Below are 20,547 nucleotides of genomic sequence, written 5' to 3'. Positions count from 1 at the left end.
TAGTGATAGAAATAACTAAAATCTGGAAAAACAAATATATTCCAATCATCAGTATCCCTGCTAAAGAACTCAGTGTCTCTGTGTTCGTCCCCAAACACTCAACTTTTAGCCAGGTTTTTTTTAAAATTGAAAAAAATAAGAAGAATCTCAGCATATACCAATTCTTCTTATGCATAAACCAAAATAAATAAACCATTTTCTAGACCTCCTTCATACGACTTATTGCAATCTCACCAAAAACTCTTATTTTCCAAAAAAAAAAAAATTCAACCCTTGATCCGCCGAGTGATGAGAAATATGCCATGCACCAAACCTCCACTTCAAAACATCAAAATCATTAGATGATTCCTGTCTGGATAATATGGAGCGTCCCATCTGTGAATTTCACCGATCATGCGTGGGGCGATGGTCTGACAAAAATCCTATACAGATATCTAAACCGTGACTGCTTGACAAATTACCTGGCACTTGACGTGTATCCGCCCCAAAAGTCAGCTTTAATCCCCCTCACTTAAGACTAGGTCTATAATACTATAAAAATTACACTCTATATGATTACCCGTTTATTAGATCTACTCAAGCGAAAAACCTTTAGACTCTTAGGTTGACCTCCATAATTCAAGTTTACCTTCAACCTTCTCCCTCTGTCTAAGTTTCTATCAACACTCAACAAGAAAGAAAATTTCATCAGCAAAAGAGGACAATACACCAACGGTATCCCTCTTGCAAAATTTCTCTCCGTTTAGTCTCCGATAACATCCATGAATAAAGCAAAAAGATAGGGCTTACAAATAAGGCTACGTATCCTTGAGATAACCCAACCGAAAGAAGAAATACTTGGTCAATCCACCTTGTGTCCACTTGCCCAGAGAATGATTGAGAAAGCATGAACACAAGGAAAGCTCTTCTGCATAATATCTTTAACATGATTCAGACATTCCAAATATTGCGTGATAGGCAGGAGTATAAGCATTCTATTGACTCCTGGTTCTTATTCAATAAGAAAGACACTTCTCAACATAGCACTCTCTTGAACTTTGCATCATATGCTTTCTAAAGATTCCCCAAATACAATAATCAATCATGTAGATCGCTCCTTTATCTTCTATATTTCCCTCCATCAAACCTCCTTAATAAAGTATGATTGCTGATATCCAATAGAATGCATTTTCGAGATCAGAATCTTTGTGAAACAAAGAAAAACCCGGCATAATGAATAACACAAAAATTGATGAAGAAAAAACAATATCAAAATATCACGCCGCAACCTATGAATCACAATAACTCGCTCCCATAGATTATTAAATGTATGATCGAGAAAAAAAACCGATGCACATCCCGCCTGAATCTCACTTTTAATGCTCTCAAATCAATAATTCCTTTTCATAGATTTTATTAATATTACCATTAATAAGAACAGAGAATCGAGGCATCAACTACGGCATTGTATTTCACAAGATGTAAAACAGGTGCTGGGAACAACCGGACACAAGCGATATCTACCAAAAACCTGTGCTGAGGGGTTGACCAAGCCTCTACATTAAGCTGCATCCAAGTCGATATTCGCCCGTACAATGCTCTGCTGCCAATCACCCTTTATTCTTAAAAAAGGAATAACACATCATTCTCCACTAATCTGAATCTTCTAGTCTTCAATAATAGTCATTAAAAAGTTTAGTAAGCCATGAAATTCCTTCACTCCTAAGCATTTCACACCTCTATTGGTAAATATCATCAGGCTCAACAGCTTTTCCACCCTTCATTTTCTTTAAAGCTCCTAACTTCAGTTTTTACTAAATACGCGATAAAAACATAAATCTTATTTTCATTTTAGGGTGCTTAGTCACTATAGTCAATCCTATTTTCACAATCTTCATTAAAAAGTTTAGCAAAAAATATCTCCATCCATCCTTTGATATGAATCATCTGTCTATATAAGAACAATATATTTTCTTCAGAATCTTCATCTTTAATACACTTCCTGAACTAAATCCTTACTACTTCTATCTCTTTGTTTGGCACAATAAAACTCCCCTATACATATTATCCCTCTTCCCTCTTTAGTATCTGAATCTATTATATAAACTCACAAAAGCTAATGCCGTTTGCATCTCATATTCCTTCTAGCCCATCCGGTAACGAGCACTTTTTATATATTTCCCAAATTATCAGAATTTGGTAAAATTAAACCAATTTTTTATAACCAAACGCTTCTTATTTTTAAATTTTTCTTGCCACATTAGGATCCGACCACCAACTATTTTACTAAGGAGCTTTCCCTTTGAACTCCAAGGGACATTCTTTTGCTATTCTAAATATCACTAGCCACTTTTTCCCAATAATATTAGCCATCTCATGCACAGAACAAAATCTTAAGATCTTTAAAATCTGCTCCATATTTTTCAAAAAAATATTTGTATATTCTTTAAATGCCTGCCATTTAATGTCCTAGAATAAATTGTTTTACTTTATTTTTTATTTTTATTGCTTCTCCCTTTATCTTAAACGGCAACCTAATAATCGATGTTGGACATAAATTTTCAACTGCATAATAACTTTACAATTTTGCAATCTAAACGATTAATTTCTAAAAGAAAATAGTCAATCTTTATGGATTGTATTATATCCATTTTTATAAGTTGATGAGAAGCTCATCCTTTTCTTAAATAAGGTTTATCAATTAAAAATCATATAAGCTAAACAAATAGAATATCAATATGGTTCTGCTCACCTTCATTCGTTTGTTCCAAAATCTATGACACCAAGGAATGCTTTTAAAATATCTACTCTTACAACATGTCCATTTAAATCTCATCCAATAAAAACTCTTTCTTCAAGAGGTATATTTTGTATTAATTCTTCTAAGTCATTCCAAAAATTTAATTTAGAACTCATATTCAAACCTACTTGAGGAGCATAAGCACTTATAATATTAACAATCTTATCATCAACAACAATCTTTAAAGCTATAATTCTATCTCCAATCATATTAATTTTTATAACATTATCCTTTAAACTCTTATCTATAATAACACCTACACCATTTTTAGTACGACTCCTACCCGAATACCAAAGTTTAAATCATAAATTATCAATTTCCTTAGTCTTATCTCCAACCCATTTAGTTTCCTGAATGCACAAAATATTTAACTTCCTATGAATCATAATATCTATTAATTCCATTAATTTCCTGTAAGGGAACCTATATTCCAAGTTCCTATCCTAATTTTAGTTATATGGAAAATTTTAATCATGCAAAAAAAAAAAGAATCTTGTATTATACTCTTATTATTTGTTCATGCAAATGGATTTATTATAAAACTGAACATGAAGAGCACAAGGAAATTGTGATAGTCTATGCCTTAGAATTTTCGGGCACTCTAATACAAATAGACAAATTTTTTTTAACATGGATAATTCAAAAGGGAAAACTCCCTGCATTTGACCTAAATTATTAACTTACAGTTGTTGCAAAATTTAAATAGACAATTTCAACCTCCTCTAAACATTTGGAGATCTGTTTGTACAATAATGCCTTAATGCTTGTGAATCCTGTTGATAATAGCATTGCTCGGAACAAATGAGGAGAGTTAGTGTGGATTTATTGATATATGTTAGTCATGGTTTATGCCAAAAGTTTGTGTAGCAATTGGAGTGTTTGACTTTAGGTTGACAATGTCTACAATTTTGAGAGTGGTGATGGAGAGCTTGGGGGTGGCGATACTTATACCTAGTGGCGGTACTTGAGATATGAAAGCGATGGTTACAATAGGATTATAGGTGGTGACTTTGGTGAACCCAAGAGTGTTGGACTGTGCTGAGCCTTGGAGGTGATTATTATGATTATGTGGAGTGTAGTTTTAGTTTTAGGAGGGCAAGTAATTTCTAGTTCCTGTACTAAAGGGACAATTTTTTTTTGGAAAGAAATGTTTACATTGCATGGTTCATCACATGTTATCTGAAAGTCCCGGATAATTTCATATGTAGTAGTCTATCGTTTTGATTTTTATTTTGTCAAATGAAGATTTTGTTGATCCTTCAAAAGAGCTAGGATTTCTTTTATCATTTAAAGAAAATATGCTCCTTTTTGTTTTTGGAAAAATGTTAGGACTTCTTTCAGCATTTGAAGAGTGCTCTTGATTTCTTTGATGTGCAAAGTTTATTTAGATTCCATGATTATACTAAATCTATTGGTATTTACATAGTAATAGATATAGTGTGGGTTTGTAACTTTGAGTGATCAAGTCATTAATAAGAGTACATATTTAGATATATTGGGTCTATTGTTCAGAGTGATGGTGAAATAGATGGGTGATATTATAGTAGATTTCAAGTTGGATGGATGAAGTGGAGGAATGCATCGGGCTTATTGTGTGATAGAAAAGTACTACTCAAACTTAAGGGAAAATTCTATAAGATGGTGGTTAGACTTGCAATGTTTTATGACACAGAATGTTGGCCATTAAAAGAGAAGCATGATTCAGAGTGATGGTTGACGGGTATGACACAGGATTCTGGATAGTAGGATAATGGATATGAGGTTAGGGCATTTTAAAATCCTTAGATAAGAGTTTATTCTAATTCCAATTTGTTGAGATTGTAATCATTTTATGTAGTGGAATACAACAAAGGGGGGAGTGAGAGTTTTGTGAAAATACCAAGATGATGATGAAAACATAGAAGAAAGTGGTCATGTATGGATTATCTAACACTAATCAAGAAGGGGTATAGATTAATTGCACGAACCATGAGAGGAGTGGGGCTAATGATACCAAATTGAGGTGTCATTAAATTACTTGATATGCAACTTGACATGAACCCAATTTGAAAAATTTGGGTTAGGATGGTCCAATTAACTTTCGAGTCATGATTAGGATTCTAACCTGTTTAATTTTTGGGTTGGGTTTGGGTTGACACGAAAACACCCAAACTTGACTCAAATTTAAACCTATTATGTGCTCTAAATAGCATGATGCAATATGTGCCATTTGTGTCTTCCCAGTTCCTATATTATTAAGATATCGCAAGTCTATTTGCATGCCATCTATGCCATTTCACCCAGTGTAAAACAAACCTTATAATCTCAAATTTCACAATCTCTACCCTTCTTTTTTGCTGTACATATTGCTTTATGAGATATGCATATATATGAGCATGATTTATGTATCTCATTATGCAACTTGAAGTATTGCATGGATATATAAGTAGATGATATATATATATATAATATTATATGATATATTTATATAATTATATATATTTATATTATATATATAATATATATATATAATATATATATATAATGAAAGTATTTACATTTTTACAATGAGTATCGAGAAGGAGCATAAATATTAAATTTGAGCAATAGCCATAAAAAAATTAATTTATGCATAAATATTAATGTTATTTTCTGTGCCCACATGAACATATGTAGATTAAACCGGTCACTCAGGTCGGGTTCAAGTTAGATGGGTTGAAGGTGGTTCGGGTTTGGGTCATGCTTTTTGACCCGTTCAGTAAATAGGTTGTGTTTGGGTTGAGTAGGTATGGTGGGTCAACATTGGGTCGTACCCAAATCTGATCTGCTAACATGAATTGACATCTCAAATATCAATCATAGGAGAGGAAGATAATAGAGGAATAAAAGAAACCATTATTTTTTATTTTTTATTTAATTTTCATCCAAGCATCCATTATCATAAGTCTGAGGTTTCTAATGTGGTGAAGGGCTCACATCAATAAGATGAAATATGCATTCTAAATGTTCCACCATTCCTACACATTTATTGAGAGGTTTGATAGAGGTGTATAAAGAGAATAAGGAGGATCTACAAATGATATTTATTGATTTGGAGAAAACTTAGGATAAATTTCCAAGAGAAGTGTTATGGGGAGTTTTAGAAAAGAAAGGAGTTGATAATGCTTATACTAAAGCCATTAAGAATATGTATGCAGGAGTTGTTACGTGTGTTCAAATACAAGGTGGTTGGACCAAGTATTTTCCTATTTCAGTTGGATTTCATCAAGGATCGGCTTTAAGCCCATATCTTTTTGCTTTTGTCATGGATGTTCTTACTAGACATTTGCAAGAGGATGTACCATGTCATATACTTTTTGCTGATGATATTCTTCTTGTTGATAAGACTAGAGAGGGAGTTGAAGGTAACCTTGATTTATGGAGTTCAACCTTAGAGTCTAAAGGTTTTCGTTTGAGTCGATCTAGAATCGAATACATGGAGTGTAATTTTAGTAGTAATATATCTAGTGGGGGGATGGTGGCTTTGGGCGATCAAGTCATTAATAAGAGTACTCATTTTAGATATCTCGAGTGGAATTCAAGTTGGATGGTTGAAGTGGAAATAAGCATCGGGCTGTTGTGTGATAGAAAAGTATCCCCATAAACTTAAGGGAAAATTCTATAAGATGGTGGTCAGACCTACAATGCTTTATGGCGTAGAATGTTGGCCATTAAAGGAGAAGCATATACTTAAGTTAAGTGTTGCAGAGATCAAGATGCTCAGGTGGATGAGTGGCCTTACTCTTAGAGGCAGAATGTGAAACGAGAATATATGTGAAAAGGTTGGAGTAGCATCAGTGCCAGATAAGGTTAGAGAGAGTCGCCTTAGATGGTTTGATTGCATAAAACATTGGCTTTTTGATGACTCGGTTAGGAAAGTAGATGTTTTAAATTTGGCCTATGTTAAGAGAGGTAGAGGTAGAACTAAAAAGACTTGGTTAGAAAACATTAGAAATGAACTTTTTTTTATTAGATTTAAATGAGAATTTGACTTTTAGCATGACACAATGGAGAAAAAAGATTCATTTACCTGACCCACGTAGTGGGATAAATACTTGTTGTTGTTGTTGTTGTATTGTTATTTCTTACACTATTGAACATGCATTCTATCTGCTACTTCATTTTTTGTGTGGTTAAACTTTCTTTTAGAATAGTCCTAGATTCTTTGAATGAAAAATTCTTCTTTCATTCCAAGAGAAAGAAGTCAATTTGTGATTTATATTGCTGCAAGTTGTCCTCTTATCATTTCTTAAAATATGTGTTATTTATTACAAGAGCAAACGTTACTTTAAAATTCAAGTTTGCTAATACCATGAAATTCAATTAGTTCAATTTTTCTTCCCCTCAGAAAAGAATGGAACGAAGAAGTGAAACCAGTGATAAAGGTCAAGTTGTAAGATTTGGTTTGAAATTTATACCATAAGGTCCATATTCTATCTAAAAGTGGTTTTTAAAATTTTTTTTGTTGAAGTTAATGTAATCTTTAAATTCGAAAAGTAATTAGCGATTGGCGTTGCAAGCCAGTCATATTGTAAAAATTGTATTTTTTATCATAGCAGTTGTTATAGGTAATGTTTTGCTTTAGGCTATAAATTTGCAATTAAAAAATTCACGTTAAATGATTATGCAATTTTCTATGTTTTGTAGGTTCTATTGGTCTGCACAAATGTGATTATTTTTTGTCTACTCGCAGAAGGAATTCTTGGCAGTTGATTTTGAAGATTTTACTGTTTGGATCAACTGGTATGTATCTAATATTTAACTAATGGTTCAGGGTTATTCACTTGACTGGTTATTAAATATTTGTATTTAATATATCTCCATTATTTATCATTATTTTTCCTTCTGTATAGCCCTTGCTTAACTTTGCAATTCCTGATCCTACTTCTATCTGGTATGCTAGTTATATTGTATGTTAACTATGGTCGGTTTGTTGGATCAAGCATTCCACATAACCTTATTCTTGCGTTCTCTCGGGAGATACAGTATATGCTTACAAGAAGTAAGCTGCATTTTGTAAGTTTAAGGTTTTTGGTTTGTTTGTATACATTTGACTGCTTAAACTATAGATTGGATGATTTTTCAGCTGGCTACGTTATAGCAAGTATAGATACAGAAGTTGAAGCATTTAGAAAACCATAAAGGGGAAGCGTCATATTTTATTGCAGTTTGGGAGGCCAGCGGAAAAAGATGGATTCAGCTGCATACTTTTTTCTTTGTTTCTAACCAAAACTAAATTCTGAGTTTGACCTAGGATGTTTAAGCTTGGGACAATGGTTTTCAAGTAGAAGGAAATCTATATTTAACCGTGTGCAGGGTCATTGTTATCCATGCACGTTGACAAATTCGTGGTTTCTAAAGGAGTATACTCTATTTCTTCAATTAGGGATTATCTTTCACTTTTATGAACTTATGCTTACACTTGGCATTATTCTTCTTTTATCTTGTGATTGTGCAGCCATCTCTTTTGGGTTTAGTGGAAATGTTGTCATAGCTGAAGATGCTTCAGCATCTAACTTAACCATCAATAATGATCAGGGAGATGATTTTGTAACTGGTCTGCGCAGAATCGAAGATGGTTCCGTGATCTCAAATTCTCATACTATAAAGTGGAGAATTTTCACTGATAATGGGAGGGATCTCTTTCTAAAAGTATGGAACTTGATGTTCTTTTCTCTAATGCATTTTCTTGAGTTTGGTCTGTAGTAATAAGCTTGTATATTTGTCTTTGGGCTACGCTTGTGTTTTTTTTGTCAATTTCTTTAGCCAGTGATTTGACATCATAGATTCTGATTTTTTGAACTTAAGACTGCAGTAATGGCTCAATGGGAATCTTTAATTCTAAACTCATGTAAAGTCAAGTTGATATTGCCTTGTAGGTTTTATGTTCTATTTGTTATTTTGACTTCATACCACTAAAGTTTGCAGTCTCACTTGTTAGGTTACAGTGCAAGCTGTTCCATTTTCTTTCATCCAAGCCCAATACTGTACTCAGTCGTTTTTGGAGGCATCTAAAGAATGCTTATTTGGCTTGACCTTATTTACAAACTCTCTTATGTCATGTTAGACACTTAAACTGGCTTAGAAGGATTTATGTGAATAATTTTTTGGATCTCAATTCTTCTAGCTTAGTTCAAGCATGGCTTTGTACCAGCTAGATTAGAAACGCTCATCATCTTTTGCTCAACCTGTTAGCCTTAGCTGGTAGATGATGCCTTCCAAATTCTGTTCTGGTTGACCTAATGTTTTTTATTGTGTAAACCTTGCATTCAGATTTATATTTGGATTTCATAAGTTGATCATTTAGTATTAGTTTCCTGTAATATTTTGAAGTTCTGCTTTGCTTGCAGGGTAAATTAGATGAGGCGGAAAAGTATTTTCAGGCAGCTTTGCAGGAAGCCAAGGAAGGTTTTGGACTAAGAGATTCACATGTTGCATCATCATGCAATAATCTGGTGTGTTGTCCTAATTTGATTCACTAGTGTTACGTAAACTTGTGTGAGTAGGTTGTATTGTTCTGCACTCTGCAAATAAAATGTGGAAGCTAGTTTTTGGTATGTGAATTTTGATATTTGAATACAATAGTCTTTCATTTCATGATGCAATGTGAATAATTATGGGAAGGGACTTTAGATGTTTATGTATAACTATATTTATACCCCACAACGACTTCTCTAAGTCGAACTGAGGCGAACAGGAAAACACAACTACACCATACATATTATAACTTTTAACTCATGCGAAATTTAGAATGTTGTCTGTTCGACTATGCACATTATACCTTTTTTTGAAACAAAAGCAATTGCCAACTATAATCATCCATTCATCTATAGAGTAACTAAAATAATTCTGGATTCTATAAATATCATAAAAAAATTTAGATAAAAATAATGGATATATCTGCTAAAACTCTATTTACAACAAAACTGCACACTAAAACTATACACCCAAAGAATCAAGGTTTGACCTCTATTTGGGTTCTATCTTGTCCTTTCCCTTGCTGAAAATATTTAGCATACCAGGATATGAGCTAATGTTCAGTAAGATAAACAATTTAAAGATAAAAAAACCAGTTATTATAGGATTTTACTTATAGTAATATACTAATGTTAGTCTAATATGGTACCTAAAGTTTTCACATATGAAATGCCTAAATTACCATTAAAGTATCGAATTTAGAATAAGCTTAGTTAACATTAGAGTTTCAGACATTAATCATATTTCTTGACACTATTGGCTAACCATCTATAAATTTTTTTTTATTGATTACATATATTATATACAATATTTTTTTTTTCAGCTTTAGAATATGTCATGTATGTGAAAGTGGTTCATTTGACCACTGTAACTTGAAAGCCATGTCGAGGACCAACTATGGGTATGCTTTTGGTGCCCTACCTACACAAGTCTACATAAACATCTTAACTGAAGGATTCTTTGGCCATCCGATGGGCTCGACTTTGTCACCCTACCATTATTGTTTGTATTGGTTGTCACATTACCATTCTGTCCATAAGCATGATTTTTCTAAAGCTCCTTTCATTAAATTACATCGTTATAACATCTAGATGTATACATCTCATTTTCATCTTATAATTTTTTATGCATGTACTTTTAAAATAAAACAAAAATAAAATTTATATTCAAATTTAAAAAAAGCAGATGATGAAAAATAACATTGTTATAAATTTGATTTCTGAAATGAAAATTATGTATCTTACCTAATTGAGGGTATCGACAATCAATTCCCGGATAAATTTGCTCGCTATCGACACCCAACCCCCTTTCATTTGCATACTACTTAATAATAGATTTTTTTTTTAGTTTAATGTTCAATTTAACTTCCTGGAATAGTTAAATTGAGATTCATTCTCAAAATAACACTTTTACCTCAAAATACTTCACAGAAATCCCAAGCTCTCGAACTCCTATTCGTAGCTTATTCAACAAAGAAAAAAAAATACAAAAAGTCAGATTTACCTTCAAAACCCAGCTTTACCACCAAAATTCCTTTTCCTTCCCTTTGGCAGCATGGTCCCTTCTTTGTTTGCCACCTCAGGTCATAGATAAATTATTATGTTCGGACGGGATAGCCATTTGGATTTGCTAAGTATACTCACATATTTTGTGAGTATTTGCTGAGTATTTACTGAGTATTTACAAATACTCGGGCAAATACTCAGCAAATCTGGACTGTTCTCCCATTTGGACTCCGCACGTAATAATTTCTCCTGGTTGTGAGCCTCTCCCTAAAAAATTGAAACGTGAAGACTAATGATATTAGGTTTTAAATAAATGAATTCAAATTTCCCTAAATTGCCCTTAGCACTAAACCTCCAGCCAATGCATGCGGCCCTAGGTGGGATTTCCGATTTTTTTATACCCTTGCTACATGACAATAATTGGTTGAATAGTGAAATTTACATTTTTAACTTAGGAAAAATTTTAATTGAGCTAAATTATTTCATGTATATATATATATATATATGTCGAAATAATCAGTACAATTTAAAATTTTTTTTAAAAACAATTTTTATAAACTCTGAGAGGTGCGAAAAAAGGGAAGATTAAATTTAAGATTTTTACATCTTAAAATTAGAATATTAAACCATATTATGTAAATTAAGGAGGTAAATACTTTGAAAATCCATGGCATTTTGATACTGAATTTACAAGATGAACATCGAAGATTATGACATTAATAATTTAGAAACTTTCTATTTACAAGATAGCATAGTTCAATTTATATTTATAATTTTATGGTTTGTTTGGCAATGAGATAAGCGTAGATAGGATAGTTATATTTTTATGAAGTTAGAAAATATCATGTTTAATCTGATTTTTCTTCATCTAAGAATCATCAAATAAAAGAGAGATCCAAAGTACATATATATGTTAAACTATAAAATAATATATTTCAATATTATTCATTATTAAATAGAAGAAAAGTAAATGCAAATACATATTCTAAGTTATAATATATTATATTTCTATATATATATATATATATATATAATGTGGGGATGGGGGTTCATTTTAGTTTCCGTCTATTTAAAGTGTTCAATTTAGATTTGATTCTTTAAGTATAATCCAAAATAGTCCTATCGTCAGCACTATAGTTTAATTTGATAGAAATTTTGATGCTAAATTTCATGAATGAGGTGAGAAGTGAGGGTATTTTATGCAAATCAAAATATATAAAAATTTATTTTCAAAAAATATCCTCATTACCTACCTCTTCTATAAACTTTGCATGAAATTTCCACCGAATTAAATAATGATCCTTATTGTTGGATTATTTTGGATCATTTTTGAGGAGTCAATTGGTTAAATTGGAAACTTTAAATAGTGTGGGATTAAAACTGAGAGGATCATGTATCAGGGTTCTGATGTGCTAGATATAAAATTATAAATTATCCAATAGGAGCAAGAAGTTCCTGGAATATTTGGAACCATTTCTGTCCTAAAAGCAATTTTTTTCTCAAGGCAATTTGTGTTGGATTGATTGCATCTTGGTTGGTTTGTAAGCAAACTACTTGTTGTGATAGAAGTCTTGAATAAGAATATACAATATTAGGCACCTAACATATCATGAGAAAGGAAAAATTCCTCTCTTTTTTTAATTTTAAGATGCCAATTTTTTAAGCTGCACTAATTCAATTCTCTAATTTTCTGCTTAGATGATTGATCCCGATTTCTCTGTTTATAGTGAAACTCTCTTTTTCTAGTAAAGAATTTTTTAATGTATTAAATTTGGTTGATGCAGGCAGAAATTTACAGGACAAGAAAGGCATTTGATAAAGCTGAGCCATTATATTTAGAAGCAATTAACATTCTAGAGGAATCATTTGGGACTAATGACATCCGGTGTGTTAAGTATTTCATGATATTTGCGTTACGTTTTCTTCTTTGCTGCACTATATAGTAGAAATTCAAGATTTGATAAGGTTTCAATTTAATTTTCTGTCTAAAAATATGCTTGAGTGAGAAAATAATCAAGTATTTATCTAAGAACTTGACAAATTTTCTTTTCTGCACATGTTACACTTAACTTGTATGCCAAAGTTAGCATTTCATGCTCTCAACTCATTGTTTTGCATGCTTAGTACAGTAACTCTGCTGATGTTTGCAGTGTAGGAGCCACTTTGCACAACCTAGGACAGTTTTATTTTTTACAACGGAAAGTTGAGCAAGCTCAGAAGTGTTATGAGGTAGAGTTTTATTTTGAGTTACTTGGCTACTTGTATGGTAAACTTGCATTATTGTGTGCACTTCTATGTTTTGTGAATTGATCCATTTGTTCTAGCTTCTATAGCCGTTCTTTCAAAATTTTCATGCTGGTCAATCTACGTTATTTTGCATTTTTTGATAAGTTCTAGAATACAACTTTTTTTTTTTTTGGTTAATTATGCTTATCTTGTTTCTTTTTTCAAAAGTTATTCGTCTGATAGATTGTCATGGACGAAGCTAATTTTCACAGGTTACATTTAGTTTCTTTATTGTTGGCCATGAACATGATCTGTTTGTTCTCAAGACTAGCTGTTACGTTAAATTCTTCACCCTAATTATGTTTACATTCTATAGCATATTCCAATGTGTCCTTTAGTGGAAATTTTTTTGGTTGGTTATAGTTATCTCCTTTTGATTCGAGAACGTACTCATTTCTTCGATTGTTCATGGCCAAAGTGAATTTTCATAACTTGGTTTAGCTTAACTATTGTTTGTCATGTAATATAAAGAAGTATTGGTTATTTATTCAACGGTTCTACCCGATTCCATGTCGAAGATGATGATGGAAAAACTATCCTGAATGCTACATAATGCCATGTCATTTACTCTGGTTTTAATTATGAGTAAATTTTTATTGTAATTGGCAACTTTAACTGCGAACTTGAATAAATACACTAAACATATCCTTCGAATATCAACTCACATCCCTAAAATTTCCCTCTTCTGGTAAACTGAGATTAGTTAGAGCAGAATATTTTAACCATTTCTTCAACAGCAGAAATTGTACAATTATGCATAGTGAGCTCCAAGAATTAGATATTAATTTAATACATAAATTTTTAGTTAGATCTTGAAAAATTAAATTAGGAATGCTGTATAAATATGAAACTAACATCATTTCTTATTTTCATCACTTTGCTTATTCTTAATATTCATAACTTTAGAAATGTCATATCAATCATGCTTATAGGTTTTGGCCCCATTGTATTAATTTTCCTCAATAAAGGTTGGGCTAATCAACTCTCTATTATTAAGGGTTGGGAATTTTCTTTTTATTCTCTTGTTTAAAAAGTGGGATAAATAACTCTCCAATATCAAGAGTTAGGATTTTCTTTTCATTCATCTTTTCCTGATAAAGGTTAGGCTAACGAACTTTTCAGTATCAGGAATTATATCTTCCTGTGCAAGTTATCAAAGTCAATCCACCTAACTCATATGATATAGCTTTTCATAGGATTCTTGAATTTCATTCTTATTATATATTTTTTTCTTATTCATAGGCATAAACATTATTCCTCGCTCCATAGTGATGCTGATGTAGAACAAAAAAAAACAAAAAAAAAACAAAGGGTTTGCTAGGGAGAGGTTCCAAAATCCAGAAAATGTTTCAGATTTTGGAACCAAAATCTGAGCCAAAAATTCTGAGAAAACCTTCAGTTTTCTATGCTTAGTAGCAAAGAAAATTGGAAGGGGAATTCAAGCATTTGTTTAGCAAGAGGTGAACGTGAGATACCTCTTCCAGATCAGCAATTCCCACGGGACAGCATTGAAGATTTTTAGCCAGCAAAGGAAATTCGAGACAGGATTTAATTCCCCAAGACAGAGGCTGATTTTTGGTAGGATTTGAACGGTGCAGGCCAGAGAAGAAATTCGGCCAGCTAGACGGGAAAGGCAAGGAAAGGGGGGCAACGGCTTGATGAGGTGGAGGGGATTTAATGAGCAAATCAGGATTCCTGATTTATGGTTTTAGATTTAGGAAAGATTTAATTAAATCCTCTTGAATTTAAAATTCAAAATAGATCTAAATTAAATACTTTCCTAAAATAGATGAGCTCATTTAGAAAATATTTTGAATTCAAATTTGAATGAATTTGAATTTCAAATTATTTCCAATTGATCTCAACCTAAATTAGGAAGCAAAATAAGAGAATCAAAGAGAGTGGGGCCGGCGGCCAAGAGGGTGGGATCGAGTGAAGGTGAGGCTAGAAATCCGGCGGCCAAACGGAGATGGGGGGAGGAAGAAGATGAAGATAACGACGAAGAGCAATAAGAAGGAACAAAAACAAATAAACAAAATATCAAAGATACAACCGCGAGCCCGGACACATCCTGCGGCTGACGGGTACTACGCTGCCCTTCTCCAAGGGACTTCACGCCACGAGCCCGGACCCATCCTGCGGCTGGTGGAAACTCCGACTCCCTCCCATAGGGATTTCACTAACGTTCTTCCCAAAGAACCCAAGTGCAAAACGCAATTTTTTTTTATTGATAATCCATCATGTTTTAATACAAGAGCAAATACCTCTATATATAGGCCTTAAAAGAAACTAAAAGACACTTTTTCCCCTTGGGCTTATATAAAACAAATCCCTTAAGTAAGGGTAAAAAGAAAAATGCATAATTAAATAAAAATTACAATTAATAAAATAAGATAAAATGAAGGGATCTCGGCCGTCGATCTTCAGCTCCTCCTCGGATAGGCATGGACGGTTGGATGTCCGCATCACAAACTTAATTGAAAAAAAAGATACATAAATTAAAAAGAAAAAAAACCATAAAAACATCAGAATATTGAACTTAAGCTAGTAAATTTTTGTAAACTTTGCATCTTTAAGCTTAATTTTGTTGGATGTGTTGCTGAATGGTTGAAAGGCTGAAAAGGAGCAACTTTAATGACTCTACTTAGATAGGAAATAAATTCGTTTTTAGCCTAAACCATATAAGTTTTTAGCTGCTAACAATTACTTTTGCTTACATGTTTATTTTATCATTTATTTTTATTCTTTTTTAAATGCGTAGAATATTTTCTGAACAAATGGTTTGGTGATTGGTTGATTTATGCCATTTATCCTTGCATTACGGAGAGGCTTTGTCATTACTTAACCCATGAACTCTAGGTCAAAGACTGCTCCAAGCCTGTCCTCTAGAATTTTTATTAGAGGAAATTTAAATTACGATAATTTTATTTTAGACATCTATAAACACCTAAGTAGTTGATTTGCTTTTTTTTGAATCATTCTAAAAATTTGGATTTGGTTCTGGAGCATGTTGAATGTTTTAGGGAATGGGTGATAGAAATTTTAATGTATTTATTTTTTGGTATTTTGAACATGTTTTGGTTTGATAGTCTATGTGCTTGATTCATTATTGTACTATTCCCATTTGCACCTTGCTTCCTACGTGCTTATTCTAATTCCAAAAAATAGAAAAATATGATACGGTGCATTGCAGATTAATACAATATAATCTGTATTTATCTGGTCGCATTACTTCAAATTATTCTTTATCTGTGATTTTCTTTTAATATGCACTTTCTACTTCAGAAATAAAGGAAGATGAAGCTGAAGATAAACTACAGGATGTAATTCGGGAAAGATTTTCATCATTTGGTGATGTATGCATCATCTGCAACTTTATATGTTCTTGATGAAGTGTATTTTTTGATTAATTCTTTATATCTTTAATCGTTAATGCTATTTACTTTCCTTTGTATGCTTGGAGTAAGGGGTACCACTTGTTTTGCTGATTGTAAGTAATGTTTGCTGATTAAATGCTGTTATTTGTGGACTCAAAAAATTTCATTTGATTGACCTATGTCTCTTATTGGTTTTTTTCAGACCTTTTTTTTAAGTGGTTTGAGTTTTTGACATAAATTTTTTACAAATTGTGAACTTTTCTATGCCACTAACTGCTTGTCACCCTTCTCAAGATGCTCTTATTGTTACATTCTCACCCTATTTGGCATGTACTGCTTCATTTCTTGCTCCCATCTAGTTCAACCTTCTTTTAAATACCACTCCTAATTCCCTTGCCTGCATTTAATTTGCGAGACCCACAGTTTGACTCTGTCCACTTCCATATGGAAAGTTGCACTCCTCACTCTTTAAATCCAACCCTATATAAATCTCATGTCCATTCCTTCACCTACTATCAATATGCAGGAACAATAAGTTGACTCAAGTTACCTTCCTATGGATAGCTATCTCCTCACTCTGCCCATCATATACAACTAAATTTGCCCATGCATAACAGCTACGTCATTTACCTTACACTTGGCATCTCTAACATACCTCCCCAAAATTTGTTATTCACTCTACCCCCAAATTTAGACCTCTGAGAGAAATCACCAGGATAGCTCTCCAGATGCTTATCACTGACTCTCCCACCTTGCTCAGTATATATCTCTTGAGCCCTCAAATCACCTTGCTTCTTCAACCTTTTTATTCTTTTTGCACCCAACAATAGTCTCCATGCGAACATGAGGTAAAAACATTATCCAAAAAATGCTTAAGCTCAACTTCACTGCCTCTCTTTTATCATCTCCTCTTAATGAATCCACTCACAAGTTATGCGACCCCCTAAATGCAAGTGAGTGTTTCACATTAAATACAATCTTGCTATATCTATTAATCCTTACAAAGCTCGTCTTATGGTGAAAGGTTTGCACCAATGCTCTAGTGTTGATTACCCCAAACCAGCCAATTGGTCGACGTTGGAAACCTGTTGGTTGCTTGATGACATTCCTCCTTAGCCACCAACCTATGACTTCTACTTTTGTACATACCTTTATTTGATCAGCCATTGCATATCAATTTCTTTGCTCCTTGGGCCAGCTTGTTCAATCGTCCTTGATGGAATTATGAGGCATTGCGACGTGTCTTCGAACTAGTTAAAACATGCTCCATGCAACACCAATAAAAAAGTGACATGTGTCTTTACATAATTGCCTACCATAAAGGATGAAAGAGGTTGCACATCATTCTTAGAAGGTCACTACTGATTTTTCGGAGTAATTAATATAAACTCTCTACCTCACTATAAAAGGTCTTTGACTAAACTTTAGAGTGATATTTCTTTGGTGGATGAGAGAGATCAAATAGTTTAAACTTATATAATGATGCAATCAAGCCGTCCCTTGGCTGCTATTTGGATGCTTCAATTCCTCCTCCCCCCCTTGGCGCTTCGGTTTCCCCCTCCTTGGCAGTTGTGTTGTTGCTTCGATTTTCCCGTTCCATCTGTATCCTTCTTCTCTTATGAGCTTGGTGGTGTCTGCTGCCACGTTTTGATTGGTATTTGCCTGAGGAGTGTGGATGATGCGGACATCCAACCGTCCATGCCTATCCGAGAAGGAGCTGAAGATCGACGACCGAGATCACTTTGTTTTATTTCAGTTTATTAAGTATATTTTGATTTAATTTTGCAATTTCCCTTTTTTACCTTATTGTCTTATGTAAGCCCAAGGGGCAAAGATGTCTTTTAATTTCTTTTGAGGCCTATATATAGAGGCCCATTCTCTTGTATTAGGTATGATGGAATTATAATAAAAAAAATGTGTTTTGTTCTTTGTGTTCTTTGGGAAGAACGTTAGTGAAATCCCTATGGGAGGGATTCGGAGTCTATATATAAGCCTCAAAAGAAATAAAAAGACAGATTAGCCCCTTGGGCTTATATAAAACAAATCCCTTAAGTAAGGGTAAAAAGAAAAATGCATAATTAAATAAAAATTACAATTAATAAAATAAGATAAAATGAAGAGATCTCGGCCGTCGATCTTCAGCTCCTCCTCGGATAGGCATGGACGGTTGGATGTCCGCATCAGATGCAACATTATAAAACATGGCACATGTAAAAATACCTATTTATGCATTGTATGATATTTAATAGTACTTGCAATTGATGAGGATTAACTTAAAATCATATAAATTAATGAACATATGATATGTATAAATGTATAATATGTATTAATTTTTTTGTTGCTCTTTGATGGTTTTAATATTCTCATTATGGAAGAATTTATATAAATGCTATCATTGTAATTTAGGAGAATCATAAAATGTTTAAACTTTAGATATTAGGAATTATTCTACAATTATATTAGAAGTTGAGTATCTTAACCGGTCATAGTATTTTTACCTCAATTTAATACGATTCAAAAATCAACCTAAATTTTGAGAATCAAGAAATTTTCTTACCAAACTTTCTTCCTATTTTTTCTTCATTCCCTTCTTTCTTTCTTCTTTTATCATCTCTTTTTTTTCTTCCTTTCCTTCTTTCTTTTCTTTCATTTTCATTTGGCTTTTCGTCGTCAGCTTGACGCCTTCCTGGCCTTTATGTTGCTTGCTACAGCACTTGATTCAGGTCTTCAACTTGCTGTTTTCTGCCGCTCTTGCTTCAAATGAGTTGGTATGGGGATTAGGGTAGGCTTAGATAGTATTTATAGGTGTATTTATGTATTTCAGTTAATATTTTCTTTTTAATTCTACCGCCAAAGCTAAGCTGCCTGAAGGATATCTGTAATGCAGTGATTTTGCTACATTAATTGCTATAGTACCATTGCTACTATAACCATCTTGTGAAATCCTGTAGGTAAGACTCCTTTTATTTATTTATTTATTGGCATAGTGGTTATCATTTTAGTCATCATTGGAGTTCTGAGCCCCGGGATTCAAGCCTTTAATCTAAGAAAAAAATGAATATAAGCTTTGTTACAATTTTAATCTTCTCTTAGGAATAAATGACATGATCTTTCAGAACAACCTCTTATTATTAGAGGGTTATCTACCACATCAATCGAATGATAAAATCCCAATCCAACTTTGTTGGAGACCTAGTTTGCTAAGTCTCAAAGTTGTTAGGAATGGACCCTAACATAACAAACTCTCACCTCTTTGGGAAGGTCCTTAAGTGATTACAACCATGGTCTTAACTTAGAACACTTAGCTTAAAATTCTGAAGGAAAGGCACTACCCCAAACTTGGAATGCAGAACCTTCACAGATACTATCAATAATTCAAGCTTTTCTCATTAGTGGCTTTCAAATCTTTTTAGAAGTAATTGTGATAAAACATTATTGTTACCTAATTTCCACATTAATAAAAAACTTCATTTTACTTTCCCAAAATTTTGTTCGAGTTGTAATGTTTTGTGGGCTCTCTCTCCCTTAGGTAGACATATCAATCATTATCTTTGATTCAAGTAACATGTTCCAGCTATTGCAATCTCGATCAAAGTACAATTGATTATTGGTTGATTTGATTCTCTTGCTACATGTTAAATCACTTAGTAATATTTTGACAAGCATTGTTGAAGTAAAAAACTGTTGATGGATTTATCTTGACCCCTTTCTCTATAGGTTTAATTTAATAAATAACATTTTGAGGGACAACCTAAGATAAATAAAAATCTGTATTGACCCTTTACAATTGTTCGGAAGCCTATCCAATCGAATATGATAAAAATGATGAGCGACGGATGCGATGTTGCAAAAAATTACTTTGAAATGCCTCGATTGATACTAAAATTCGTTCACTGCATGTTTCGCAAAATGAATGATGCTATAATTTATAGGATATAAGAAACAATTAAGATGGAAACCCATATTATTGATTGTCTTCTCTACCAATAAACTGGCACTATTCTCCATCTCATTTCTTTCTCTTCTTCTCACTCCCACTCTCATTCTTTCTAAACTCCCTCTTTCTTTCTCTCTAACTCTCTCCCTTCCCTCTTATCTCTTCCTC

General features: G+C 32.9%; 1 protein-coding gene across 2 annotated transcripts in view; it reads left to right on the top strand.

Moving 5' to 3' along the window:
* LOC110105449 (kinesin light chain 3) overlaps positions 1 to 20,547 on the top strand; it is a gene marked incomplete in the record, with an annotated part of 49,817 nt that overhangs the window by 2,054 nt on the left and 27,216 nt on the right. Inside the window, 5 exon segments of one of the 2 annotated variants that reach the window (XM_020834961.2) lie at positions 7,491 to 7,540; positions 8,256 to 8,449; positions 9,148 to 9,252; positions 12,564 to 12,664; positions 12,930 to 13,008. In XM_020834961.2, the coding sequence (XP_020690620.1) occupies positions 7,491 to 7,540; positions 8,256 to 8,449; positions 9,148 to 9,252; positions 12,564 to 12,664; positions 12,930 to 13,008 (529 nt within the window). 2 annotated transcript variants of the gene reach the window in all.

The sequence above is a fragment of the Dendrobium catenatum genome, unplaced genomic scaffold (assembly GCF_001605985.2).
Source record: "Dendrobium catenatum unplaced genomic scaffold, ASM160598v2 fragScaff_scaffold_621, whole genome shotgun sequence".
NCBI classification, from domain to species: domain Eukaryota; kingdom Viridiplantae; phylum Streptophyta; class Magnoliopsida; order Asparagales; family Orchidaceae; genus Dendrobium; species Dendrobium catenatum.
This window is presented reverse-complemented; position numbering and strand designations above follow the sequence as displayed.